General features: G+C 41.3%; 2 protein-coding genes across 6 annotated transcripts; one reads left to right on the forward strand and one right to left on the reverse strand.

Annotated features, from left to right (window-relative positions):
- Positions 1–3,589: 3,589 nt before the first annotated feature.
- Positions 3,590–20,284, reverse strand: LOC115758543. 5 transcript variants are annotated; one of them, XM_030699237.1, is made up of 18 exons: positions 20,162–20,284; positions 16,827–16,966; positions 16,551–16,761; positions 15,140–15,276; positions 14,952–15,074; positions 14,359–14,688; positions 13,897–14,184; positions 13,531–13,807; positions 12,276–13,466; positions 11,809–12,008; positions 11,523–11,750; positions 10,914–11,466; positions 7,038–10,843; positions 6,701–6,967; positions 5,642–6,099; positions 5,210–5,581; positions 4,754–4,922; positions 3,590–4,036 (listed from the first exon to the last, which is right to left on the reverse strand). In XM_030699237.1, exons 2-18 carry the CDS (start codon positions 16,878–16,880, stop codon positions 4,001–4,003), a joined length of 8,700 nt encoding a protein of 2,899 aa, XP_030555097.1. In that variant the 5' UTR covers positions 16,881–16,966; positions 20,162–20,284; the 3' UTR covers positions 3,590–4,000. The 5 variants fall into 5 exon arrangements, with proteins under 5 accessions (XP_030555097.1, XP_030555098.1, XP_030555099.1 ...); XM_030699238.1 differs by lacking the exon at positions 20,162–20,284 and adding an exon at positions 17,424–17,501 and having other exon boundaries at positions 13,897–14,022; XM_030699239.1 differs by lacking the exon at positions 20,162–20,284 and adding an exon at positions 17,424–17,501 and having other exon boundaries at positions 7,038–7,969.
- A 3,176-nt stretch (positions 20,285–23,460) lies between these two features.
- On the forward strand, positions 23,461–27,974 carry LOC115759192. The gene is made up of 7 exons (XM_030700069.1): positions 23,461–24,150; positions 25,262–25,328; positions 25,386–25,499; positions 25,555–26,436; positions 26,547–26,961; positions 27,028–27,122; positions 27,646–27,974. The coding sequence occupies exons 1-7, from the start codon at positions 23,965–23,967 to the stop codon at positions 27,720–27,722; spliced, it is 1,836 nt and encodes a 611-aa protein (XP_030555929.1). The 5' UTR covers positions 23,461–23,964; the 3' UTR covers positions 27,723–27,974.
- Positions 27,975–27,976: the final 2 nt, after the last annotated feature.

Here is a 27,976-nt window from a genome sequence, read left to right on the forward strand (position 1 = left end):
AAGCTAGTTCTGCGCATGGTATAGGAAATATATAAATATATGTATACTAGAGTGGGGATTTCTAGTTCAATTTGCTGAATAAGTTAACTCGTTCATTGGCCGTGAACTATTCGCTAAGTTCAGTTATGCAGTCAAATCAAAATTGAAATTCAATCCCAATATCTTTTATGTTTATTAAGAACTTAACATCTCAAAAGAATGTATCGTTCATGACCGACTGAACGAGTACAGAATACATCGTTCATGACCCACTGAATAGCTGAACGAGTGAACTAAATGACAGATTTGGTTCACTAAACACTGAATAAGTTCAGTTATTCATTTAAATGATCCGTTCAACCGAACTTGGTCTGAACTAAACGACACAACTTTAATATATACCAAATGTTTAGTCTCTAGTTTTTGTTAATATCGAAATTCTCGCCGAACTAAGTTGACTCGATGTCTTGAGCAAAAACATATATCGCTATATATAAAACTGTTTGTCCTGACTGACTGATTGACTGAATGTGTTAGAGATAATATATATGTAAATATATATATGTATATCAGCTAAAATCGTAAGCTCTTTAAGTCTTAAAACTCTCTGTAAATAGCAGCGACATGCAACAATTGCCCTGAAAGTTAAGTCTTTTAAACTAATAACAATTACAACAATATAGACAATAATTGTTTGCCTACATATCGTATATATTTGAGAATATATATATATATATATATATATATCTGTCTGCCCACGATATTAGTCGTAAAAGCGAAATTTCTAAACATTTGCCCAACCATCATAAAAATGTGCGCAAAAACGAGCCGTTTTGTTGTTAAATGTGGCACATTGTTTAAAAACAAAAAAAAACAACAAAAAAAAAAAAAGCGCGTGGAGCGGGGAACAGGAGCAAAAACTAACAATAAATATTTATTATTAAATGCATTAAAAATTGTTGCTCACATTTTTAATTATCTATTATTGTTCAGTTGTCTGCCAGGGGCCATGCCATATAGCCAAAGTTTATGGATATTTTTCGTTTTTGGCCTTTTTTTGTTTTTGCCAATAGTTTTCAAGGTTGGGCAGCTGATGTTTTGGGTCTAATGTCAGCCGCGGTCAGGGCTGTATAGTTTTTGCGGCCAAAATAATGGCTAGACAATTTATGAATGAATTTCTTGTTGTTTCAATTGTTGTTTTAGTTGTTGTTTTAGTTGTTGTTTAAGTTGTTGTTGTTCGAGTTGTTTCTCGCGGCTTTGTTTGCGCTGCTCTGTGGACCTGCACAGGATGTGACGCTGTCGTAAATCTGTATCTAATAAACAGAAACGAAGGTTGATTAAACAAAAGGTGAACTTGCCTGTTCGATTGCTTCTTCCTCATTTTATTGTTCTTCTTGCACTTGGTTTAATTTATTTTTAAATTTGTTAACCTTTATTGACTTAACTTTTTCTCCTTTTACCTTTGCTTTTTTTCAAATTGTACTCGCAATACAATTTTCAAGCAAATCAAATAAAGTGTTGCCAGCTGATTGATTGATTGATTGACTGATTGGTTGATTGCTCGCTTGTTCATTTACCTGTAATTAAATTTTGGGTTCAGCGTGCGACACGTGCCTGCTTCTCTTTCGTGTTTTTGTTTGTTTATTTTGTTGTACAAATAAAAAAGTAAAGAAACAATTGATGACGACAAAATACCCTGTTATGTATCGCCATGCATGTGTATTCATTCGTAGCTGTTGTTCTCATCAAATGAAATTTAATATTTTCAAAAACTTGAAAAGACATTTTAATATGTTAATTCGAAGCGTGCAAAGTACATTATTATATTTTCGATTAAAAAGCGGAACAGCTGACAAAAATATAAAAAAAGATGCAGATATAATCTTTACTATAGTTAATCCATATAAATTTCACAAAATTTGGTTTTAATGTCAAAGACATATTGAAAAAGGGACTTTCAGGGCAAAGTACGGCATGTTTCTTTTTTGAGTGTAAATAGTCCCTCCATCAACTGATAATACCCTAGTTTACCCATTGTTTCTACGGCTACAGGGTGTAGGCACTCAACAGTAGACATCTTTTATGATTTGCTTTTGGATACTTTTCGCATTTTTATACCTCGGCGCGCATGTTAACACTTAACGCAGTTTTATGTGAGAAGTCAGCTGAAATAAATATTAAAATTAATGCGTTTTATATTTAAACAGTTGAGCTGACGCGTGCCGACGCGTCTAGTTGTGGCTGTTGCGCCCTTTGCAGTCCAGCTGAAAGTCATCTGATCTTTGGAATCTCGATAAATATACAAATTGGCCAATTTAATTGGTTTCTATGGGTGTAAAACTGTACGAAATGCAAAAACATGTTTTGTGCCGCGCGCATAAATTAAATCAAATCGCACAAAAATAGGTTTTTACGAGTCAACTTTTATCCAACGAGTCGCGTCGCCTATGCGAATTTTCACGAGTTTTTCACGTACGCCCAACTCTTGTTGTTGTTGTTGTTCGCGCGTAATTTATGAGCCGCATTTGCCATTTCGCATTTTCCATCTTGCGTCCGCCCGAGTGTCCCAATTGGCGGCACTTATTTTAATGTTAATGCCAGCCCCGAAAAGTATGCAACAATTCGGAAAGATCTTTTCGATTCGGGGAAATGGAAGAACCGCTCTTGAGATACTTTCAAGAAACTTGACTGCGTCTTTCTTTCACTTTTTTCTTATCGATTCAGACATCTGTATATCTTATATATATCATATATGTGTCAGGTATACCCTGTACTATTCTAAAATATACAGGGTAAGATGTAGGTAGCCCTGTCTATGCACTTATACTAATTTAAAAAGGTTAACTGCAGACGCCTATCTAAGTTGTTCAGATTTTGATTTTATAAATCATTTGAAAAAGTGCTCGACTGCGATATACCCTGTACAATATCTACATCCCTGTTTTTGTTCATGAAAACTCTTCTTATATATGTAAATAATAATAATGTAAAAGTACGATATGAAATCTGCCTAATAGAAATTATTAACTCGTGAAATTATTAACTAAATAATAGTAAATGTTTCTCTTTGAATCTTCCGATGACTGCCTTATCAAGAGACATATTTTAAATCTATCCTTGTTTAATTATTATATAATATTATATAATATAATATTATATTATAATTATTTAATAATTGTTATCGAGATTAAATGTAATATTTATGTATAGCGGATCGAGGCATTATTGAGCTTTTAATGGATGCTTTATAGTTGTTCTTAAATCCTTTTTTGATATGCCGAAATATGCTGTTCCTGCCATATAAATTACAATCTCTAGAGAATTGCCTTTCATAGCGTTGCCCAAAGAATTTCTAATTCTGTTTCTCCAGATGCTGCCGCGAATGTTGTTAAAACAAATAAACGCTTACCTTTTCAAAATATTCCATATTTTCATATTTTTTTTTCTATTTTTTCTTAAATCAACATTTGAATATTTTTGGAGGCGCAGCCACTTTGATTTCTATAAATTGGTTTATTTTGGCATCGTAAACGGCATCTGGCCGAAAATATTTGGAATATATTTAAAACACGCTTAGCGCAAAAAAAAAAATGCATTCATTAATAAATTGTTGCACACACAAAAGCTTGTTTATTGGATGCCATTAATGCCACGTGTCTGTCTGTCTGTCCATATAAAGTCTATGGTTTGTGTCTCGGCTGATGTGCAAAACAAAAATCATTTCAAATTGCTTACTAGCTAAACAAATAGATATGTGGGTGTGTACGAACGGGGGCGGAGGCGTGTGAATGTCTAAAAAGCTGTCTAAAATTTACATAAACATATATGTGTATGTAAGTGTGTATGCTCTATATGTAAATGTATATATAAAAATGTCTATATAAAAATGTATGCGATAAATCATAAAGAATTGCATGATATGAAAAAAAGTGCAACACTCAAAGAGCGACGTCCAAGTTGTTCAGGAAGAGTCATATCCAGCCGGGTTCAGCTATATATATATATATAGATACGATCGCACTCAGGCCGATTTCAGTGGTATATGTTGTTTGATTACCTATAGAGAAAGAGGCGAGAGGTAAACAATTGTATTTGCTATTTTCCTTGTTTACAATTAAATACTAATAAAGGCGAAAGAAAAAAAATCAATTAAGACGCGTGTGAAATACGTCAGAGTCGAGGCTAAATTTAGGCGTACGTATTAGCCAAATGTTTTTGTTTTCAATCGATCGACGGCTATTTATAGCGGGGGCGTGAACTGATTCATCGGGTCAAAACAGCCGCAGGAAATGCGTTTTTCCGCGTAAAACAAACTCAATAAAAAGTAACACGCAAAGCCAAACAATTTGTGAAAGGGAAAACCAACAAGCAGACCACAATACCGAAATTTATATACACTCTCACAATTAAACATATTATGCTGATCGTAAAAATAGATTACTCTACGATATGCTAGTCTGATAAGTTAGGCTACGAGCTTATTATGCATCATCTAGTTTCTGATATGCACTATTTTTTATGCAAGTATTTTTTATCCCAAATTCTGAAACTATCGGTAGTTTCTCTGGGAACTATATGATGTATCTATGCTGGCTTTACCAAAATTTCATTCGATTCAAGTTTCTTTCCAAACTGAGACAATTATTTTCAAAAATCTACTCTACAGAGTTGTATAGGTCTTGATACTCCACACATTTCATTACCACATCAATATACCCTGCTGCTCTAGTGTATCAATATCTATAAAATCGCCAACTGATGGCATTTAACTAACCTCAGAGCACATGTTTTTGTAGATCTCATCGGTGTCCCAGGGCCCACGTTCGGGCAGGGCAATGCCACGCCTACGCAACTCCTGTACACAGTCCGTCAAATCGAAAATGGGCAACGGATCGATGCTGGCCTTGGCCACCTTCCCAGCCAAATACTCTACGTAATGTGTGCTGTAAAAAGAAAACAGATTAGCCATAGATCCAATTACAAGCATAAGAGCTCTGCATCTAGTCAATCGAAAAGAATGCGCGTAAAATTGTTTCTATCGAGCGTAAGAACTGTTCGAGTTGCAAACAAAAAAAAAATTGTCGTTCGATTCGGGCGATTGAGCTCGTTCGAACATGTTGCACACTCGAGCAGTTCGAACTCAAAAGCTCGATTAAGTATTCTAGTTTAATGCAAATGAAACGGAGCAGTGCTCGAATAGGAAATGTCGGGAAATTATTCTAACACCTACCGACACATGCCCGCATGTTTTTCGGGCACTTCGCTGTTGCAGACAGTGTCGACTAGGCCTTGAGGTGTCTCCTTCTGCAACGGTATGGGACAGCGTGCCTGGGCGCGCGCCTTGCTGGAGCTGCTTGGCTCGTCCTGCAGCTCCACAGGCTCCGTGTCGAACTTGACCTTGTGCTCTTTGAGCAGGAACTGCAATTGCAAGGGTATCTTGTCGCGCAGATAGAAGAGACAATTGCGTGGATGATGGGCATGCAAGCCCAGCTTGGCACAGTAGGAGGAAATGTTGCACTTGGCGCCCATCATGAAGGGCCTGGCGCAGCCGTAGCAGAACTCAAATTTACACTGGGTGCAGGTGAAATGCATGCAGCCACCCCTGAAAGCAAGATATTAGAAATAATTCTATATAGAATAAATGCCAAAAGTAGCTGCGCACCTGGCCAATGAATAGCGAAACTTGCACTTGGGACAATCGATGCCATTTTGCGCCAAATGCTCCTGTACTCCTTGTGCCTGCAGCTCCGGATCGTTCTCCCGCTTCCATTCGAGATACGCCTCACAGCTGGTGCCCTCGTGCTGGCGTTCCCAGGGCTTGCGGCACTGGGCACAGGTCACCGAACCACAATCGGGGCATATCAAACGCTTCTGCTTGGGTCGCGCAAAGAAACCCGAGGAGCACTGTATGCACCACTTGAAATTGGGATCCTGCAACAGTGTACGATCCCGCAGCTTGCGCTGGAACAGCTCGTGGACATCGCTGTCCAAAATGCTTTTCAGAAATATATCCAAATTGGAAAAGTATTCCAAATGTTCATCCTCATGCTGCAGTTCGTTGCTCAGCTCGGGCAGCTTACAGTACGGGCAGCTGCAATCGTTTATACTCCGATCGGTTATCTGTATGGAAGAAGGCAAGCAGGGGAATAATTTCTATGTAGATTCAGGATGCATTAAAAGGAATAAACTTCTTCTTCTATCGGCGAGAAGTAATTGACTTGTTTAATAGCTTAGGGGAAGAACAAGACCTCCAAGGGTTAGAAATCAATAAATTCTAAAGGAATTTAGTATGACAAAATACTAATAACTGGAGATGTAGTAAAACTCCATTAATTGGCTAGAAAAATATAAAGTTTTAAGGCTACACCATTATATTCCCTGAAGGAATTAGAGAAGCTTTTACTGTAGGAAAAGACTTCGGAGGCAACTTAAGACAGTTCGAAATCATTTCCACAAAATGCGTCTCTTCCCAAATGCAAAGCTTAGGTTCTGCTTGGAGACAGGCGATAAAACTTTGAACATCCTTAGTGAATGATCAGCCTTCGCTTGGGACGAAAGGAAGCAGCTGGTCTTTGAATGTCTCAACAGCTCAAATCAGGTCTACTTCAGCAACCTTTTATAAGGAAGGGAAGAAGAATGACTCAATTGCAGTGCTGTCCACAAACTGTCTTAATATTATTATTACGTAGGAGTAAATCCGTCGAGTCGCTTGATCACCCACCTGCACGGTGAAATAGCTTTTGGCGCACTGTTTGCAACATTTGTGGGTGCACTTCAGCATGGACACTATCTGATTCATTGGATAGCTATTCATGCATAGCTCGCATTCCTGCTGCAGCATGGATATGGCTTGATCCAAGTCCGAGCATTCTCTGGCAGCCCACAGAGCGACATCCTCCTGGAACTTCATATTCACTAGAGTGGCGGCTATTTGTGCTTCCGCAATGTTTGTCACCAGCTGCTGTTCCACATATTTGCGCGCCAGCACCTGTAAATGAGAGTGAGAGAGAACCAATTGTATCAGGCATTTACTGAGCTAGTCGTGTGGATCTACACACCGCTGGCTCCTCAATGACTGGTTCCTGGACACTGGGATAGGCGCGAAAGACGGGCATGCTGAGCTTACGCTGAAGCATTTCTGCCTTGACTGGTGCCGGCAGCTGTTCCTGTTCATCCTCCTCTGAGGCCGAGGTCTCGTAATCATCATCCGAGAAACAGGTTTCGTGGTATTTCTTTTTGGGTATCCGGGGCTGAGTTCGGGGCTTCAGAAGAGCGTTAACCGCAGCCGCTGCCCCACTTGTGCTGGGCCCATCCAGTGTGGTTTTTGTATTGAATTTATTGATGGCCTCAGTCAAGGATTTCTTATTGCTGGGGCTACTCTTGAGCGGCACACGGCTTGCTGGCGTTGGACTCGATAGCGTTTGCTTCTGCAGAAACTCCTGCTGTATGCGTTTGACCGAGGAGATGCCCATGGGCGCGGAAAAGGACTTGGAACGCAACGGCAATTTCTTGTTGTTGTTTGTGCTTTCATTTGTGAGCTTAGGTATTTTGCTAGCCGGGGTCTTGGTGGTTTTGGGTGTGCTGAGTGCTTTGGTAGTTGTTGGTGTCTCTGTTTTGGTTGTCTTTTTGCTTTTTGTGGCGTGTGTGTTGTTGGGGATTACCTTTTTGGGCTCTTCCAATACTGTTTCGCTAGGTGGTTCCAATGGACGGGTTTCGGAGTCGACAATGGGTGAAGCGGGAGTTAGGGGCAAGGCAGTTGGCTCCTCAGCTGGCTGAGACACCGGCTCTAAAACAATTTCAGCGGGCAGTTCTACTGGTCGACTTTCGGTAAGAGCTATAATGGTTTCCGCTGTTGGGAAAATATTTTTCACTGTCTCTCCGACTGAAGTCTCAGCTGCATTTGCAAGCTCTTCCGAAGGAGAAGCTACTACTGGCTCGGATTCAATTGCAGCTGCTGCGTCTAATTTGATGCTTTCCTCGACTGCCCTGCCTGTGGAAGAAACAGTCTCAGTCTCCTCACTTGGCTCATTTTCATGCTCATGATTTGTGGGCGTGACTGATGAGGTGCTCGTGACTGCTTCATGCGTGTCAGCTAACTGTCTTTGTTCTGCCTGTGCGTCTTCCTCCTCTTCAAGCTCATCCTCCTCCATAATGTCTTCGATTTCGGTGCCTTCTTCGTCGCCTTCCGCCAAACCAGCAGCTGCACCACTGGAGGCCTCTTCAATGAACGAGGCGTGCTCGTTATAGGTGCCTTCTTCCTCACCCTCACTGTCATACCAGTCTTCCTCTTCGCCCTCGTCGTACTCATCGGAATAGTCCTCGGAGTAGTCCTCGTCGTCGGTGGACTCAAACTCATCCATGCTTATCTCATCGCGCATTTGCTTGATCAAACGTTGGGTGTCTTCCACAAGTTCGCTCAGATTTTGCTTGCTAGGATCTCCCGATGGTATGAACTCCTTAAACACCACCGGCTCTGCCTCAGATTCACTTGAATGCGAACTGATTGTGGTATTGCTGGGAGATTGTACTACACTCAAGCTCTTCGTTGGCTCCTCAGTGTTGAGAACGAGCAGCACTTCACTTTGTGGCGATTTAGGTGGGTGTTCCTCACTGTCCAGGCTATAGAGCTCTGTGTCGGAGGGAGACTCATCGTGTGCCTGCTGCTCCTCACTGCCGAACTCTGTGGCATCTTCGAAGACCTCCTCCGAGTCGTTGGGTGTAACTCCCTCGGCAGGTGTGCTCCGCTCGGTTTTTGGTTCTGCTTGGGAGCTAACATCGTGAGCTTCTGGTATGCCTTCTTCCGTGCTGGATTCCTTATGCTCCTCGGAATTCGTGTTGGTTATTTCAACCTCTGCTGTTGGCGTATGCGTACTATTTCGGCTTTCGCTGCGCAGACTATTTGTGCTGAGAGTTCTTACGGGTATTTTAGAGAAACGTTTAGGACTACGTTTCTGATAGGACGCCACAGCGATCGTTGGAATTAACTCAATTGTGCTGGTTGTGGGAAGCTCGGCTTGGGCTAGGGCGGCTAAGGATGGCATTGCTTCGGCTTGCTCTGCAGCTTCTGTTACTTGTATATCAGCTGCTTCTGAGCTCGGAAAGCTCTCCTCAGCTTTAGTTGCCTCGTTTTCGGCTGCAGCTAACTGTGGAACTTGTGGGGACCCTGAATTATCTTCAGAGCCCTGTAAAGCTCCTTCGACTTCCACAACATTCGCCAAAGTCTCAGATAGCTCAAAGTGCTCGTTGTTTGTCGCTGTGTCAACTGTTTCAATTTGAATTCTTGATGGAGGACTTCCAGCTTGTGCTTCCATTTCAGGTTGCAAAAGCGCTTCGGTTTCTGCATCCCCCATGGCTTCTACTGCTTGTACTTCCTCCGTTTCCACTTTTAGTTCAGCCTTCGATTCTTCAGCTGTATCTTGAACAACTGCTTTAGTTTCTTCATTAGCTTGTGCTTCTCTTGCAACTCCTGCTTCTGCATTTACTTCCATTACAGCTACTGCAATTCCTTCTACAGCTTCTGTCTCCCCTTCAGTTCCTGCTTTTTCAGACTCTGCTACAACCTCAGTTATGTTTGGCACTGTGTTTATCTGGGCCTGTTCTATCTGCTCCTTAGGTTCGCTTTGTTCCAACACTTTCGCTGCATTATTGGGCAACCTATTTCTGTTTACCGGCTTTTGACTTTGATCGCGTGCTCTGCCTTTTTTCGTCAACTGGGATCTTTTATTTCTTTTACTATTTTCTCGACTTGGGCTGGGCTTGTCATCAAGCTCAGCTGTTGTCTGAGCTGTAACCCTCGACTCAGGAGCTGAAGGTTCTTCTGGTGGAGTCTCTTCTGACGATAGGATTAAAGAGCTGTGAGTTGATGGCTTGTCTGTCGGCCTATTGATGGGTTCCTTTGGGATTATTTCCGCAGATTTTTCAGTAGATGAAGAAGGATCCGAGCGAATAGAAGACTGCTCCGCGATTGCCTCCACAACTGCAGCTGGGCTAGCATCTCTGTCGTTGGGCTTTCTATCAATCTCCAGATTGGGCAAATTGTGGCTCTGCTGTTGGCTCACAGTGGCCTCTGGAACATCTTCTTCCTTTACAGCGTCCACCTTGGGTGCCATATAGCTCTTGTAGACAATATGCTCCGCATCCTCGAGGTCATCCAACTCGAATTCCGATTCATGCCATCTCTCCATGCCACGATCAAACTCCAGCTTAAAATTGGCTATTTCCGTGGCATAAATAAAATTCGGTGGCAATTCCTCACGCATGACACTCTCTCTTAAATTTGGCTTAATAAACTCTTCCATGATATAAAGCCCAGGATGAGGCGGCGGTGGTGTGGGCTCCTTTTCTGGAATTGGCTCATTCGCAATTGTGCTTATTGCTGGCACTACTTCTATGGGTTCCATAGGTTCCATAAGTTCTTGCTCCACCTGCTGCACCAAATTGGGCACAATATCCTGTATGTGCTGCCAGACAAAGTTTTTGACATCGTCGCTGGACTTGTCTGGCAAAGCTGATGGGGATTTCAGTGTGCTAATCGGACTTTTGGTAAGAATGCGCATGACTTCCGGATCCGTTTCATACTCCTGATCGGGTTTGCCTTTAAAGGTCTCCAGCATGGTTTCAATTGAACGAAGTACTTCCTGATTCTGCTTGGCCTGATTCTGTTCCATGTTGCCAATGAGTATTTCGAGATTCTTGAGCGTACTATCCTCTAGCTGGTAAGGACTGGGAGTGGCATATGTAGACTTGGCAGGACTATGTGTGTCATCAGTGTACAGAGCATCGAATGGATTGGCAAGCGCTGGACTCTCACTGTGCTGCATTTGCAAACAGTCCAAAGCATGTGTGTTGAGAAACTCATGGATGTCTATACAGAGATGAAATAGATCTATGAATAGTGAGTGATATATATATGGAATTTCGAACTACAAACTAACCCGACTTGTTATCTACGGCCGCACTTTCATTCTCCACGCCATTCGGCGAGCCCCAGATGCGCATTAGAAATGGTTTGAGCTGTGTGCGATTCAGTTCCATCAATGCCTGTTCCACATTACCTTGATGCGCCGTCAACGCATTCACAATGTCCTCACTCAGAAAATTGCCCTTGGCCGCCAGCTTGCGATACTTTTGCTGTCGCTGTTGTATGCACTCGGCCACCGCCTGCCAAACATTTCCAGCCGAACTCCGAAGCGCCTCACGCGCCTCGTTCTGTGAGATAGTTCCAATTGTATTCGCCGCCCGCTCCTGGCCGTACTTTGTGGATAGACTCTGTACGGTCTGGACCAGCTTGTGCCAGTTCTCGCGTAGCCATTGTATGGGATGCATATCCGGGCCGCAATATTTCAGTGCTGCTTCCAGTTCTTCCACGGTAAATTTATAGAGCTCCAGTTCTTTGAGTATGATGTGCATTTCGATTTCGGGATCTCGTGCTGGCTCGTGCTTGTAGCCAACCGATTCGTGCGGCAAATCAAATGGCGAGGAGGTTTGCTGTTAACCAGAATAAACATGAAAATACGCTTCCTACATCTGGCAGATGGACTTACATGCTGCAGAGTTCTAAGATCGTTTATGAAGTTCGGACGTCTCGTCAGCTGCCCGCTATTTAATTGAACTGCGGCGGCTTCCGGCTGCATTCTGAAATCCCGCTCGGTCTCCTGCGGGTCTCGTGAGCTGCTGCGATAGTAGGTCTTCCGCTCCAACTCAGGAAGGGAAGTCGCAGCAGCTGCTGGTTCCTCCAATGGCTGCGTGCCAAAGGGCAGCGCATCGTAGGTCTGCAAAAGTTTCTATTTAACCCAGAGCTTGAATAAATTGCATGCGAATTCTTGTTACTTGTGTGGAGATGTGCTGCGGTGGTGGTGAGGTGCCCATTTCGCGCGCCTGTCGCAGCGGGTCATCCAATTTCGGGGCTGCCAGCTCCCTGGGCGGGGTGCCGCCACAGCCGGTGGAGACTTTCTGTGCCTGTTTGAGTACCTGTTCCGCCTGTGCCTGTATGCTCTCATCCAGTGTATTCCATATATTCTCAACGGATTCTGGAAGGTATGGATGAGAGCTTTTAGTGGTGCACACAATACAAAACGACAACAAAACGAAAACAAAACTCAAGGATGTTTAGTTTGGGACTTGACTTGTATTTCGTATAGTTTCATTAAATGCGTTAATTGTAGTTCTAACAGTGACAGTTGGTTATTACAGGGTATACACAAGTTAAAGTCTTGTCTTGTTAAATGGAGAGGGTGTGTTTTTTGCCGTTCAGCTCTTGGTGCCCTCGAAAAATGAGATTTTCTTGAGAATCCTACCTTTGTGTACGAAACCCTTGGCGAGTGAACTATCCGTTTGATTGTCCCTTCCGGATTTCAGCTTGGACTTGGCAACTGTTGTGGACTTTTTAATGTTGGAGGTGTTGGCGTTGGCTTGTATTGCCTGCTTGGGCTTGACTGCAGCTGGCAGCTTGGACGTGCTTTGTGTGGCCGGAACAGCCTGCTCCACGGATCTTGTGGTCTTAATGGAGCTCTTGCGCACAAGCTTGACCTCTGATGGGGTTGTTGTCGTCTTGGACACAACTGTGGCTCTAGTCTCCATCTGGTTGGTTGCCTTTGGCTTGACGGGCGGCTTGCATGGCGTCTTGCAGCATATGGCACAGATTTTAATGTTGGGCTCATTGACAAATGTGCAGAACTCGCATTCCCATTCGTGGTCGGGCGTGGTGGGCGGTGGACCTAAATCATCTTCCGTCGCTTCCTCCACTGCAGCTATTGGTGCTATTGGAACTTCTGCTTCCGCCTCGCTCTCCGAGGCGGTGACCTCCTCCACGACTTCCTCGTACTCGGATTCGCTTTGCTCTGTCTTGGCTGGCGTGCTGTCTGTCAGCTTCTGCACAATTGCGGCGGCCTGCGTATTCTCATCCTTCATTTCCGGCTTGCGCTTGGACTCTGCTCGCTTGGTCTTTTGCTGATCTGCCTCCTGCAGTTTCTGTTGTATCTTGGCTTGGACCAAGGCACGCGCACCCGAACCCTCTGACTCCAGGTCCGAATAGATGCGACTGGTTTTCGATGGCTCCTGCTGATGACGCTTCAAAGTGCCGCCTGCATTGGAATCCCGCCGCTCGGGCAGCCACTCGCTCTGCACGGACTTGGCTACGGAGCCGCGACGATCGCGCATTTTGTGCTGCCTGCCGCCATGTCGCTGTTGGTGCTCTAAATCCAGCTCATCGTTGGCCCCGTTGCTGATCAGCTGCGAGGCGCTGGACAAGCGTCGTTGACGCTGATGATGCTGATGGGCGCGCGAGGCGCTGGTCATGCCCGAGCGATTCGAGACCAGGGAACGACGATCATCCTGATCGGAGTCCTCATCGTCGGTCAGCTCATCGTCCACATAGCTGCTGCGCTTGCGTCGCGCGGACACGGACTTGCGGCTGGGCGTGGGCGAGGCGGCGTAACGAGCCCGCGACGTGGCACGTGAGGCAGCTGTGGGTGGCATGCCCATGACGCCTTAAGAGTGTAAATGTGCATGGTATAAATTAAAGCGAGAATAGTTTTCATTGTCTCTGCTCACCTGGATGCATCATGGGATAACCCGCTGCGCCCGGATACATATTTGGCATCATGCCGCGTTGGGTCATGAACACGGGCGGCGGATAGTGCGCCGGATGCTGCTGTGGCAAGTAGCCGGCGCCCAGGTTCAGCGACAGATTCGAATGATTGAACTGCTGCTGGGAGCCAAACTGTGACCACTCATCGCCAGGCATTTGGGCATGTGGATGCGGCGGCGGCCAGTTGGGCTGTTGATGGCTCTGGCAGCCGGCGCAGTTCAGCTGCGCCATGGATTGGGCCTGCGAGAAGGAGGGCAGGACTCAGTTTTTAGATTGTTAACAAAATAAGGACAAAAGGATGAAGGTTCACCCAAAAGGAACGAACTTACCTGTTGCATGCGCTGATTGGACAGCCAGGCGCCGTTCGGCTGATTCTCGGAGAGAGGACGACGCGAGTTCAGGCTGTTCAAGTTGAAGACGGAGGTGCTCATTTGGCGACGCTGGCCGCTCGCTGCCTGTCGTTGTTGTTGTTGGAGCAACAGGGAATTGTGAAAATTGTGTGAATCATCCGATAGATCAAAATGCGATGAATTCAAACCGGATGACATGCTGCCGGAACGAAAATGCGAGGGCGATGGTGAAATGTTGTTTGACCAATGCTCGAAGTTCGGTAAATGCTGCGTTTGTGTGGAAAATGCACAAAAAACGAGAAAGAGAACGAGAAAGAGAGAAAGAGAGAGCGAGTGCGTGTGTGGGTTGAGACAAGGACAAGACATTGACGCACACGATACGAACACGATTTAAATGAGGGACATTGTGGGAATTTGAATGGCGGGAGAGTCTGAGCTTACCTGTTCGCTGCCCAGGGCCGAGCTGCTCGAGTTGCCCGTCGTCTCGTGCAGCGCCCTCTGTTGGCGGTAGCGCATCTGCAGCTGGGCCATGCGATCCAGTGTGGCATTCGCCTTGGTCTTGATCTTCTCCAGCTGCACCGAGGGCGGCCGGCTGATTGTGTCGAATACTGATTTGGGCGTGCCGGAGCGCGAGGAGCCGCCGCCCTCGCTGGGCGGTACCGAGCGTGGCGGCTCCGGCAATGGGCGATTGTTCATTTGGGGCGCTCCTGTGCCCCGCCAGACGCTGGCATTGGACTTGTGCGAGGGCGTCGGCGAGGGCGGTGGCAACATCTGTAAAAGAGTTTTTCGGTTTGCATTTCCATTTCGCATTTCTCTAGTTCTTGTCGTGCAGGAGGCAGGCAGCATTAAGGTTTTCTTTCATATTTTATTGGTTTTTTTTTGTTTTGTTTTTGTTTTATTGAAGCATTCAAAAATCAATTACAAACTTGTACTAAATGGTAGCTAACTAGGCTGGCTTGGCTTGGCTTGGCCCTAGGCACTTGTACTAGTACGTAGTTTGTATTTTGGTTTTATAAAATCGTGCAGTGGCGTACCTGTTCCTTGCGGCCCAGAAACGGTGTCAGCAAGCCGCGCTTGCTGCGTCGCGGTGGCGCCACCGGCGGTGCGCCACCTCCCGCCGCCTTCGGTGGCACGGGCGGTGTGCCCTGCTCCACAGCCTGGCAATACGATATGGCTTGCACATTATTGATATACTCTAAATGGGCAGTCGATGGCAACCTACCTTGCGTATATGCTGCTTCCGCTTGGGATGCTTGTGGAACATGTCATCGCAGCTGGCGCAAAAGATTTGACCCGCGCACTCGGCACAGGTCACCCAGGGATTCTGTGAGCCGCACAGTGTGCATTTCAGTTTGTTATCTACACGAAAAAAAGCCTCGATATGTTAGATATTTCTGCAAAACTATTTTCTCAGATAAAAGCCAAAAGTCTGGTATACTATATAGAGATATACGAACGTAACTATATAGATCTATATCGAGTGATAAATATATTTATATATATAAATATTTAAATGTAACTTTTTACACGATTCTTTTTTTAACTCAATTTCATGCAAAACTTTTTAGCTAACTGATCTTTCGTTCTGCCGGAAGTACGACTCTGTTATTTCTGCTTCATCTAGAACCATTTTCTTTATGTTTTTGGAACTATTAAAAGCATAAATTAGTATTAATTCTGGTGCTATTATAAATACTTCTCAACCATTTTTGGATTCTAGATAAATTCCTACTCTAGCATTTGCAATAGTTCTCGAAGAACTACTAGAATTTGAAGGATAATACTCTTTTCTTTATGGTATTTCCAGATATGATTATATATCTATATTATAATAAATTATATATCTAGTCTAGTATATATCTAGTCAGGTATTGTTTTCATTTGATATTTCTGGTAAAGATCTGCCTAATTTGTTTTTTTAACAATCAGAATTTTTTCTCTAATAATTTTGTTAATTTTGGAATTTTGTGCTTCTTTTATTTCTAAAAGTACTTCTCTTGTGTATTCCTTTAAAGTACTAACGTATTATCATAGTCCATCTGGAAGTAGTTTCCTAGTATTATTGGTCTTATGGAAGTACTTACTTAATATTTCTGGAGCTAGTAATACTACTGCTCAGTTAACCCTAGCGCTTGGAAAAACACTTTTAAGCTATTTATAGTTCTTAGAAAATTGCGTCTCTAGTATTTTTGATAGTTCTTGAAGTACAACTTTAGTTTTATCTAACTCTATTGCTTCTGGTTAAGTACTAAGCCTGTTTTTTTTCTGTTACGTAGCGATACTCCCTAATTTTGTAAGAGACTAATTTTTTTTAGTATTCTAGTAATTTTTGTAGTTCTATTATTAAAATTATTATTAAAAGTACTTCTGTGTGTTCTGCTAGTGTACTGCCGTACTTTTATTAGCCTTCTAGAAGTTCTTTCCTAGTAATACTTCCTTAGTATTTCTGGGTCTTCTAAAAGTATTATCATTACTTCTTCTGGTACTTCAAGATATTATTTTCTACTACTGTTTGTTCTTCAGGCAATTTCTTCTTCTTCTATAATCTAGCATTTATCTCTAGCGTTTTCTCTTCTATAAACAACATATTACGTCTAGTATTTTCTATAAATTTTCTATAATCTATCACTTGCCTGGCGTTTTGGTACGAATCTGTGTAGTTTTCATGGGCTCATTTGAGTACTGCTGCTGATTGGAGAACTCGATCACTTCGTAGTCGGGCTCGGGTGTGTTCTTCGTCTTGGGTGGCAGTGTCGGCACCTTCAGCTGACTTCCATTGCTCGCCGCATTACCATTCATGGGCGTAGGCGGCGGCTTGGGTCCAATGCGATCGTTCGCCTCGCTCTATATGCAAGACAATCGATAATTCGAATTTTTCCAACTCCGAGACTACTCTGGGGTCTACTCACCACCCAGGCGGGCATTGTGCGTATATTTTTATTGAGCAATTGCGGTGTCGTCATCTTTCTCTTCGCCTGCGTCTGCTGCAGCCGTTTTGTCGTACAGTTCGTCTGCTTCTTCCTCTTTTTCTTCTTATTTCTATTTCAATCTAAAAAAAAGTATTTAGCAAAAATGAAGCATATGTATGTGGAGAAGCTTCTCCTATATAAAAGAGCTGTTTAACGAGTTGTTTATGTGCCAGCAAATTTTTGCTTTTACTGTTTTTTTTATTTTTATTTTATTTATGGAACCATGCTCTAAGTCTAGATAAAGCATCATTTTTTATGGCTGTATTCAATATTTTATTGCTTTTCGAATTTTCTTTGCGTTTTTTTCTTTTCCTTTTGGAATATTATAAATCTATTTTCAAAAAGAAACCAAGCGACTTTTGTGCAAATTTCAATATATTTATACATATATATATATATATATATATATATCTATATATCTATATATCTTGTGGACACTTCAAAAGACTTCATATTCAATTACACACAACTGCCAACAAAATATATTCATATATATGTTTTTTTCAAATATTTCTAGAATATTTTTAGCCTGCTCACCTAAATTTTGAGACAAGTTCCTAGGTAAAAGCGGTTTGCAATGCGAAATAATGCAACAAAAATCCGCCCAATCGCCGCCAAAGTTGCTCAACGAATAAACCGTACAAATATAGGCCAAAATATTTCGATTCAAAACAAGTCTAAAATGCAAGCTGAACGCGACTAAAAGATACTCTCTATATAGACTTAAAAAAAATATATAAGTATAGTTCTGGCTTTCAATATTTATATTTCAAAATGAACTCCAGCTGAGCCTGGAAATATGCAAGGTTTTTATGAAATGCTCAAAAGAGTTGCCATAAAAACTATGCCAATATTTAGTCAAGCATTTCTGTCATAATTCAAAACTTACAGGGTATTAAGGCGATCTGCCATAAAACGCAATTTTGTGCCTACATTTTTGTTGTTTATTTATGAAACGAGGCGCAACAAGCAAAAGGAAATAATTCGTGTGACTCAATTAGTGCGAGCTGACAGCGTGTCTAAGTGCATTTGAATACAAAGAGAGAGAGAAAGAGACGAAGAGAATTGAAAATGTATGGAAAGAGTAGCACCAAAAAAAAGTAAGAGTAAATAAGAAATGCAAATAAGAAATGAACTAGTCAAGAGTAAATGAAATCAAAAGATATTAAACGGATTGAGATAAATGAATAGGTGATAAAAATAGCTAATTAAAAGTTGCTCTTAAGAGAGAGAGAGAGAGAGTGAAGAAAAGAGAGGGAAAAAGAGAGAGAGAGAGAGAGAGAGAGAGAGAGAGAGAGAGAGAGCCCGCGCATATATGCAACAATCTATTGACGCATGTTGCATGACAAATGTCGAAGAAGCTAAGGTTTAGAAACAGGAAATTACTATAGACATATTTTTAAATAGTTTTTGATTTAAATATAATCTTTAATTTTAATGTAAAATATATCAAATATCTAATAATACCCTAGGAATATGTATTGATCAATATAATATATCCATATAACATATTCTGGCATAATCAAAGAATTTCCCATACTTAATCATTTCTATTCACGAATTTGAATACAACATAATCCAATTTGTGAATTTTTTCAAATTATTCCATACTTTCTCGGACGCCGTTTCCACCCAGAAAAGTGAATTTAATGCAATCTATTATTATTATTGAGTAAGCATGTAGCTTAAAATCGACAACTGTTTATATAGAAAGGTGTATACAAATTGGCTCGCGTATGGGTTAAAGCCCATGCTGGTATTTACTTACAGCATAAGGGTTAAATAATTCTTTTTATGCTTTGATCAGCAAATAATTCCACAGCAAAAATGCTAATTAATATTTTTTAGTCGTGTTATATAGATAATTACAGTAATGCCAAATAATATAACATTTTTTATATATTTTTTAGAAACTTTCTCAAAGTTTTCCTTTTCTCTAGTCCTTAAGATAAAATTCATAATTGATTTTTATTATATTAATATTATCATATTAATTATTATTATATTTATTTGAAAATTTGTTATTATTATATTTGTTGTTATTAATAATTAAACAACTAATATTTTTTGCATATAGTTTTTAAATATTATTTTTTAATGTTTCCCTTTTCTTTATTATTTCATTATTATTAATAATTATAGTTATATCAACTAATATAACATTTTTAATACATCCTTTTTAAGTTACTTTTTTAAATTTCCTTTTTTATAGTCAATCAGATATTTTTTATTTAAATATCTGGATTAATTTAAATTTATTATTATTATATTTATTTATTTGTTATTATTACATACGCTGTTATTAATAATTAAACTAATATGAATTAATATAATAATATTGGTATATATATTTTTAAGTCAATTTCTTAAACTTTCCTTTTTATATAGTCCCTCATGTAGAAATGTTTTTTTTTTTTTTACATAGCTGGGATAATTCACATTTTGTATGATTATTTTATTATTATTGTAGTTATTATACTTCCATTATTAATTATTAATTATTTCACTTATATCAACTAATATAATATTTTTGATTATTATTATTATTTTTAACAAAAGTTTTCTTTTTGCGTTTTATTTCAACAAGTTTTGTTCAAACAAAGTTTTTCTTGAAGAACATAGAATAGTCTTTTGAAAAATATTGATTAATTTTTGTTTCTTTAAAAACTTTAGATTGTTTTTAATTTAATTTGCGTCTTTTATAAAGTATCTTGATCGACGCGTTCTACTCCTCCCTCCTCTCTCACTCTGCCTTCTGCCACGTTGTCGTTGGCAGCTTCAAGTGGCAGCTGCCCTGGGAGCCAGCCACACACACAAACACACACACACACAACACACAACACACACACACACACGCACGCACACACACACACACACACACACACACACGTGCAAACGAGCGCAGAAACTATTTTTAAACACTTTATTTCTTGCCTTCTTGTTAATTGCCCAAATTTTGCGTTTATTTTTTGCACAATTTAAATAGAACTTTTTTTGTGCCGCAAATTAGCCAAAATGCAAAAAAAAAAAATGCAAACTAATTTATTTAATGCATAAATTTGGTTTATTTATCGAAAATGCGAAATGCCTTGAACTTTTAGCTGAATATATTGAATTTTTTGCTTGAGTTTAAATTTAGTTGTGTTTATTTTTAGCACACACCTCTTTTATATTTCCTTCATTTTTTTCAATTTATTTGTTATTGATTTTTTTTTTTTTTTTTGTAATATATGGCTGGCTTGTGCGTTGTGGGAGCCTCTATAAAGAACACTTACATAATTCGATTTTACTTGTTTTTCGCGTACCGCCGCACTCAAAATTGCTGCTGCCAGCTGTTAGCACATGAACATATATACTTATATATAGATATATAGATATATAGATATATAGCTATAGATACTATATATAAAGATGTGTGTGCGCGCCGCTCGACATGAATTATACTTTTGCTACGGTCTCGTTCGGCGATCGTCTCCCAACAAACTGATTTGTCTATTGGACATCTAAACAACATTTTTACCACAATCCCCCAGTTTCGGGACGTTGTCGCCGCAATATTTTTCTATTTTCCTATGTTCTATTTTTTTTTTCTTAATTCTCAGTTTCTCTATGTGTCTCCAATCTCTTGCATCATGTGCGTTTCTCTCTTTGTGCGTCTATTTTCGGCTTTTCGCATTATCTTATAAAAATACTACGAAGCGTTCGTATATTCAAGTTTTTCGGGCTTGACGCGTGTGTAAAAAGTTTCTGAAATTTGTTTTACTTTTTTTTTTTGGTTTTTCTTAACTTTTCTCTTATTGTTGTTAAACATTTTGCATGCATTTTAATCTGTTGCTTGTTTTGCTTGTGACGTTGACATTGAGTGGCGGATTATTTATTTATTTATCTTTTTTTTGTCTGCGCGTATTTCTTCCTGTATTTTGCAAAAAAAAAATGTACTTTTAAAAATAAAAATTGCGAGTAAAATAGAATGGAGCACGAGGATTTCTCTGAATATGGCCCTGCCTGCAATTCTTTCCTCAATAAATCAGTATAAGACAAGTAAGAGGTTCTAGTCTGGAGCTCCCGACTAGGGGATACCCTGAACCCTCTTCTTCCAACATCAAATGCATATATATATTCTATTTTAGAAGCTATATGTCAAGTTTGGTGACTCTAGGCTCTTATTATTTACCAAAATTGCCCAAAAAACAGGATATCGATATCGATTTTTATCGATTGCTTGGAAACGGAGTAAAATATCGAGGACACTAGGAGGACTTACATCTCAAGTCTCTAGCTCTTATAGGTTCTGAGATCCTTCCGTTCATACATACGGACGGGCGGACAGACGGACATGTTTAGATCGACTCGGCTATTGATGCTGATCAAGAATATCTATACTTTATGGGGTCGGAGAAGCTTCCTTCTGCCTGTTTCATACATTTTGATTTTGCACAAATAGAATATACCCTTGTACCCATTTTTAATGGATTCAGGGTATAAAAATAAAGCCATTTTATACGAAAGGTGAATGAAATTCTTGAATATCAGTGATATGTTAGTCCAAAACCCCTGAATATATTGTCGCGTATATCGAGTATATCTAATAATAATATATAATAATATTTGTAGGCGCGAAATTAGAAGAACTTTTTCGTACACCTTAAAAACTATATTTTTTTTAATTTCTAATAAAGGACTACCTAAATAAATCAGTTAAACATTTATATACAATAGAAAACACAATAAATTCAATGGAATTTAATGTTCTGCTAGCTGTTAAAAATATACTCTTAACAGATTTATTAAACCCATTATGTACACTTCTAAATAATAACCACGCACGCTTCAAAAGCGCCACCTGCCGGCAGCGTGCATACAAATCAAAAAACAATTAACGGTTGTTTGTATGCATAAATAAATACAAGAAATATTTATTTATAAATGCGAATTAGCCACTGCTGTTGCGAATTATGGTCATTATTATTAGCGCCTCGTGGCGCGAGGCACGATAAAGTCCAGTCATGGGCGCAACATGTGGTATGCGTAATGCCATTCAAAATTACGTATACACACACTGTTACATATTCATATAAGTGTGTGTGTGTGTGTGTGTGTGTGCACGCGGTAATAAGTGCAAATTGAGCTAGCAGTAAATGACATGCAAAACGGATTTGTCAAAGAGTCAAAGCCAAAGTCGACGTCGACATCGACGTCGGCTTCGAAGACGAGGGTGAAGGCGAAGCCCAATAATTGCAGACACGCATTTTTGATAAGCCTGCGCTCCGCCCACGCCGTTTCGCCGCTTCGCCGCTGCTTGGCAGCAAACCACATTGACTCGGAACACGACCTTGCCCGCCGCTGACGTCGACGTCGACGTCGACGCTTGCTGCGTCTCAAATCGATGCCTGGCGCAACGTTTTGCAGCTGTTTGGCGGCCGAGCCGAAGTCGAGTATCGCGTGGCCACGTTCGGCTCGCTCAGCTGTTCGTAAACAAACAAAATGCCGGCTGTTGTTATTGTTATTGCTGCGACTAACGGAAAAGCTTTGCAAAAGCTTTTGCCATTTTCTATCGCATGCGAGAAATTACGCTGGCACACGCGGCGGATTCTTAAAGCTAAAAACTACATTTTCGGCTGCATTTGCGCAGCGCGCGTTGCAGGAAACGCAAGTGAAACGCGTGTGTTTATGCGGAAAATTCAACGATTTTTTTAACGCCACCCTGCGCTCTCACCCCGCTTGCGTTGCTAAAGAAAAATAGCAGTTAAATGTGCTCCTTGTGCAATATTAAAGCACTATAATCTACACAAATACATATTTATAGTGCGTCAAATTGTGCCTTTAATTGTGTCCCGTGCGCATAATTTCATTTGCGTAATGCTCGTAGACAATAAAAAATGCAAAGCACAATTCAATGTTATATACTAAGTGCGTTTCTATGGAGTAGCATGTTATACATAAATGTAAATGCAAATGAAGCCTTGGGAAATACATATTATATTTAACACAAATCTGAAAGAACAAAAACTATTAACAATAATTTAAAAAAATTAACCATGCAACTGAGAATATAATATAATAAGTATTGAAGTCAAGTTAAGAACAGGCAAAATTATGAGATATATTTAAATATTTATTAAACGCAAATGCTTGAAACTCTTAAGAAAGCATTTTAATATTACAAATCAATGTAAAGACAATAAACTAACTTTAAATGACAAATGTAAATTTAATTAATTGCATTAATATAAAATAAAAGATCAAGAAAAACACATGATAGGCCTAAATATAAAACAAGAAAAAATAAATAAGCAAAACATTTTAATATAAATGATTACATGACATCAAAAAATTAAATTAATTTTTTCTAAATACAATTTAAGCATATGTACAAAACTTAAAAAAGCTCCAAAGAAAAAACTAACTAAACTAAGCAAAAAATTAAATAATAAATAAAATATTTAAATTACTAATAATAAAAAATCACATATTTATAGGTGCCTCAATAATGAAACATTTTTATTATACGTGAACTAATAAAACTTAAAAAAAAAAACAACATTTTGTGCTGGAATATAAAAACACTAAAAAAGAAGTTAAAAATTTCAAAAATAAATAAGAAAATGCAATTGTTGCTGGAAAACATGGAATAAAATATGTGTCACAAACAAGAAAAGCAACGGAAATTAATGTGCATAATATGGGATATCGTTTAAACAACAAGCTGCACCTAACCAAACCCAACTACATAGATTGTTTCCTGTCTCAGCAAGATTAAAAGAAAAAAAAAATAACTAACGGCACAAGTCTTGATAAATGAAAAAAAAATAGCAAAGCGCAAAGCAGAAGAAGAATAAAGCAGCTGCTTGGGGCGCATTGCTGCTGTGCTACATACATACATACATATATACGAAAAATCGATACTTGAAGCCGCAGCAGCAGCAGTCATCGTAGCAGTCGACGTCGACATCGACGTCAGCGGTCAGCGTCAGCAGACGAAAACGCTTATTAAATGACAGCTAAAAATAGACAAAACAACAGCAACAACAACAGTTAGAACAGCTACAACAAAAGCAACTAAATACACGTGGCAACCATGGTCGACGCAAAGCCACCGCCCACACGCACGCCCACGCCGGGCACACCGCCGGCTGCATTTGCCGGCGAGAGATCGAAAATAAAATTATTTATGGAACGGACGCCGAGCATCGGTGCGCTAAAGTCCAAATTTTTGACAGTGTTGGGCAACAGCAATGAGCTGTTCAATGGCATATCAAACAAGGTAAGGCCTTGATAATGAAAGGAGCTGCTGGCCAAATACAACCCACATTTTGATAGCTTTCTTTTTTTGCTGTTGCTGCTGCTGCTGCTGCAGCTGCACTCGTTTGACCTTCACTTGGCCCCGATATTATTGTTGTGGTAGCTGCTGCTGCTCGGGGGCTGGGCAGGCTCACAGCTGTTGCCATTGTACTTGACTCTTGTCTGACGGCGCTTTGCAGCACTGGCTGCAGCACAATTGATGCTCGTCTCTCGACTCGTCCTTGAATTCAAATTAATTATATGAGTGGCTGTCGAGTGCTTCACGCCTCAGTTAAAACGAGTAAACGTATCGCAACGGTAAATGGCACAAAGTTGCCATCTCGTTTTATTTGACGAGCTCTTAATTGTGGATTATGTGGCTCGCTCTGTCTCTTTCACACCATGTACCTTAAGTGCTGCTGCAAGTGCAAAAGCAATCAATTACGTTGACTCGCTTGATACTTGCCAACTGCATCGCTTATCCAAGGTCGCAACTAAAGAGATTGCTGAGTAAAAATTTCGTTTGTTTTAAGGCCTGCCTATTGTTGTGTTGCTGACTTTTTTTTATCAATAGACATCATTTACTTATGCGACAGGCACTTTGTTTTTGAAAATGAAGATCGCCCTGATCGTGGTATATTCATGTATACATATGTATATTTTTAAAGTAGACAAGTATCCCTCTTACTCGCTCTTTTTCTCTCTTCCACTCACCTCGCTCTCTCTTTCTTTCTTTCTTTCTTTTTATTCTTTCTGGCTGTCCAAATCCCGCTAACTATAGTTTCCTTTCCCACTATCCTTGCTTCCTTCTCGCACAGACTCAACTTAACTCTTTTTCTGCTCCACTCTGACTTCGAGTATCTCTCTCGCTCTCTCTTTCTCCCTCTCTCTTCTCGTACCTACTCTCTCTCCCACCCTCTCTGTCTTACTCTAGTCGTCCTCCTCAGACCAGATTGCAGCATATCTACCAGTCGAGCACATTTAAGCAAAACTCAAAGAAATTTAGCAAAGTGCTGCCATACATACATATGTATGCGTAATTCATTGTAGGGTGGCAACATTGTCTAATAACTGCATTTTTTGTGCATTTACAGTTAACGCTGAGCAGCAGCAGCAGCGATTCAGATTATTGCGACGACGATGACGAGGATTTGCCCAAGTGTAAGTAAATTTAAGAAGCTGCACAAGTCCCTTTTTACTGCCACTTTCCCTTTCCAGATGACGAGACTATTGACTATACGAAAATCGATTTTGAGGCGCGTCGCGTGAAGGCGCGTCGTGCGCATGAGGAGATCATCTCGGGTCGCTTCAGACAGCCCAATTTGGCGCCGCGTGAGTAGCACATTCCTACATTTATATGCTGCTCCAATCTTAAACTAACTTATAGGTCCACGCTTGGAGCTCTCGCGCACGCGTCACTCCAACAAGCTGGGCGGCCCGCTGCGCTCCAGTTCGCCGTCCTCGTCCAGCAGCGGCGGCAGCAGCAGCGACGACAGCAGCTCCGCGTCGCTGCCGGAGCCAACGGCGGCCGCACGTTCGCACGATGTGAGCAGCACCACGCACTCGAATTCTCTGGAGTTTGAGTCGCGCCACTCGGGTGGCTATGAGCGGCCCCGAGCCATTGCGGGCGCTCGACGCAGCGAGCTGGACATGCAAAAGGATATGCAGCGCATTAGTGAGCTGCTTGAGGCCACGGCCATGCCTCCACTAATTGATGTGCAGCCGCCCACAGAAGGCGGCGGCGGCAGCTTGATGACACGCCAGCCCTGGGGCGCGAACAGCTCAATGCGAGTTGTGCCCACACGCAGTCGCACCTCGAACAGCAGCACGTTGACCAGCCTGCGGGATGAGCCCGATCAGCTGCAGGCCAGCCCCAGCATGGAGTCCAGCGATTGGCGCAACTTTATACGCTCCGAATCGCAAAATTCGGTGCCCTCATGGGCATCCTCCATAAGCTTGGATTGTCGTGCCGGCGAGGAGCCCGTCAAGGAATTCATGAAGCATTTCACCCAGCTGCTCTTCAGCAATTCGGCAGCTGTCAATCTGGAGCTTAAGTCCGAGCTTGGTGTGCTGCTGCGTCTGGAGATGGGCCGCCTGTGGTTCACCAGATTTCTCAGCGAGCAGCGCAACAAATCAAAACGCCTGGAAACATTAACATTCAATGCACTTGCCCAATACTTTGCCCTGGCGCTGTTCGAATGCGGCGAGTGCGAGGATCATGCGCCAGCGGCGGTGCTTATGAATCTCTGTTTCTTGTTCTATCACGAAGGTGAGTTGAGGGAGCTACTGCAACTCGAATCTGTTTATGGGGTATCTTCTAGTCGGGCACTCTCGACTAACGCACGCATATTTATATTAAACTCTTGCTCCCCATTGCAGTTGAAGTTCCTGGCTGTGATCCTTATCGCGAGTATTTGTTCATATCGCTGCGCCAGCAGCCGCTGTGGCAGCAGCCGCGCTTCTGGAACGCCATCTTCCAGGATGCCATGCAGGCTGAGCGTGAGCATCGGCTCAGCTCGCAGCTGCGCCGCCAGCAGCGCCGTCAGGCAAGGCAGCAGCAGCGCCTTGCAGCCGGAGCAGCAGCTGCAGCTGCAGCAGCCCCAGCAGGAACAGCGCCGGAGTCAGTGGTGCCCGATGCTCGCAAGAACGGCGTTGATTCCTCCTCAAGCTCTTCGCACCAGGGCAGCGCGCCGGCGGCGACGTTGGCAACAGCCAAACTCAAATCCAGCAAATGCAGCTTGGGCCAGCCGCAATCGGCCAAGGAGCAGGACGATATTGCATTTCGGCAATTGAGGTTGTTAGCTCTACATCTTAAGAGTAGCCCAAGCGAATTACTGAATAATCTGTTCTCTATTTTTAGTGCCTTCACGTGCAACATGCACTCGCTGGGCACTAGCCAGGAATTGTGTCTCGATTTTCTAAAGAAACATGTTGTGGCGCTCAATCTATCCAAGGGTGAGTGCAACACAAATATATTATCCTTCTATCGTATATATCTTTATATCATTTATATGAAATTTAGAGGAAACTTGAGAGTGTGTTCAAGTGCCGAAGATAGTTTCTACTGTTAGCATTGTTTAGGAAGTGTGCTTAATATCGTTTTTAGGGTTCAGAGCAATCTACTTTCTTAAGTAACTTGGGTGTTTCTTGTCCGATTGCCTTGCAACTTTCTGCGCACAAAGATGGCATTCAAAGAAATGCGTGTACTTAAGACCAAGGCTGTTCCATCTAGTTTTCTCCAGATCAGGTTAATGTTATTAGCTCCTTCATATGTAGCAGATCATGTAAATGGGCATATTTTTCTGTCAGGCACAAAAATTGATAAGTTACAGAATATGAAAATATGCTGCGCAGCTATCTCCAGACTTGTCTACAGCTTATATGTATTTAAATCTAGTTTAAACATTTTAATTTAATTATCTAGCATGCATCTAATACCAACTAACGCCTTACTAACATTCCTATAACGATATTACAGACAAAGCCAAACTGATCAGGGACAATATTTATCGTATGTATCATGAGACGGAACTGTGGGGTGCTCGTCAAACTTAAATTTTCTACCATAACGAAATCCCAACTTGTTTAATGCCTCCCAGAACAAGAAAAAAAAAAAAAAACTATCAACTAAACTTTTCAAATTTCGTCTCAGCTGAAGCTAAACTTTTTGACTTTAAAGAAAGCTACAAACTTAAACAAATCTTGATGTAGTTAAAATTTTAACTCGCATTGTTGACTCTATACGAAAAATGAATGAATAATTAAAATATACACACAGACGAGATATGTATGCATGTTAATATATTAAA

Source organism: Drosophila novamexicana, unplaced genomic scaffold, assembly GCF_003285875.2.
Source record: "Drosophila novamexicana strain 15010-1031.04,08,12 unplaced genomic scaffold, DnovRS2.1 tig00000193-arrow-pilon, whole genome shotgun sequence".
Classification (NCBI taxonomy): domain Eukaryota; kingdom Metazoa; phylum Arthropoda; class Insecta; order Diptera; family Drosophilidae; genus Drosophila; species Drosophila novamexicana.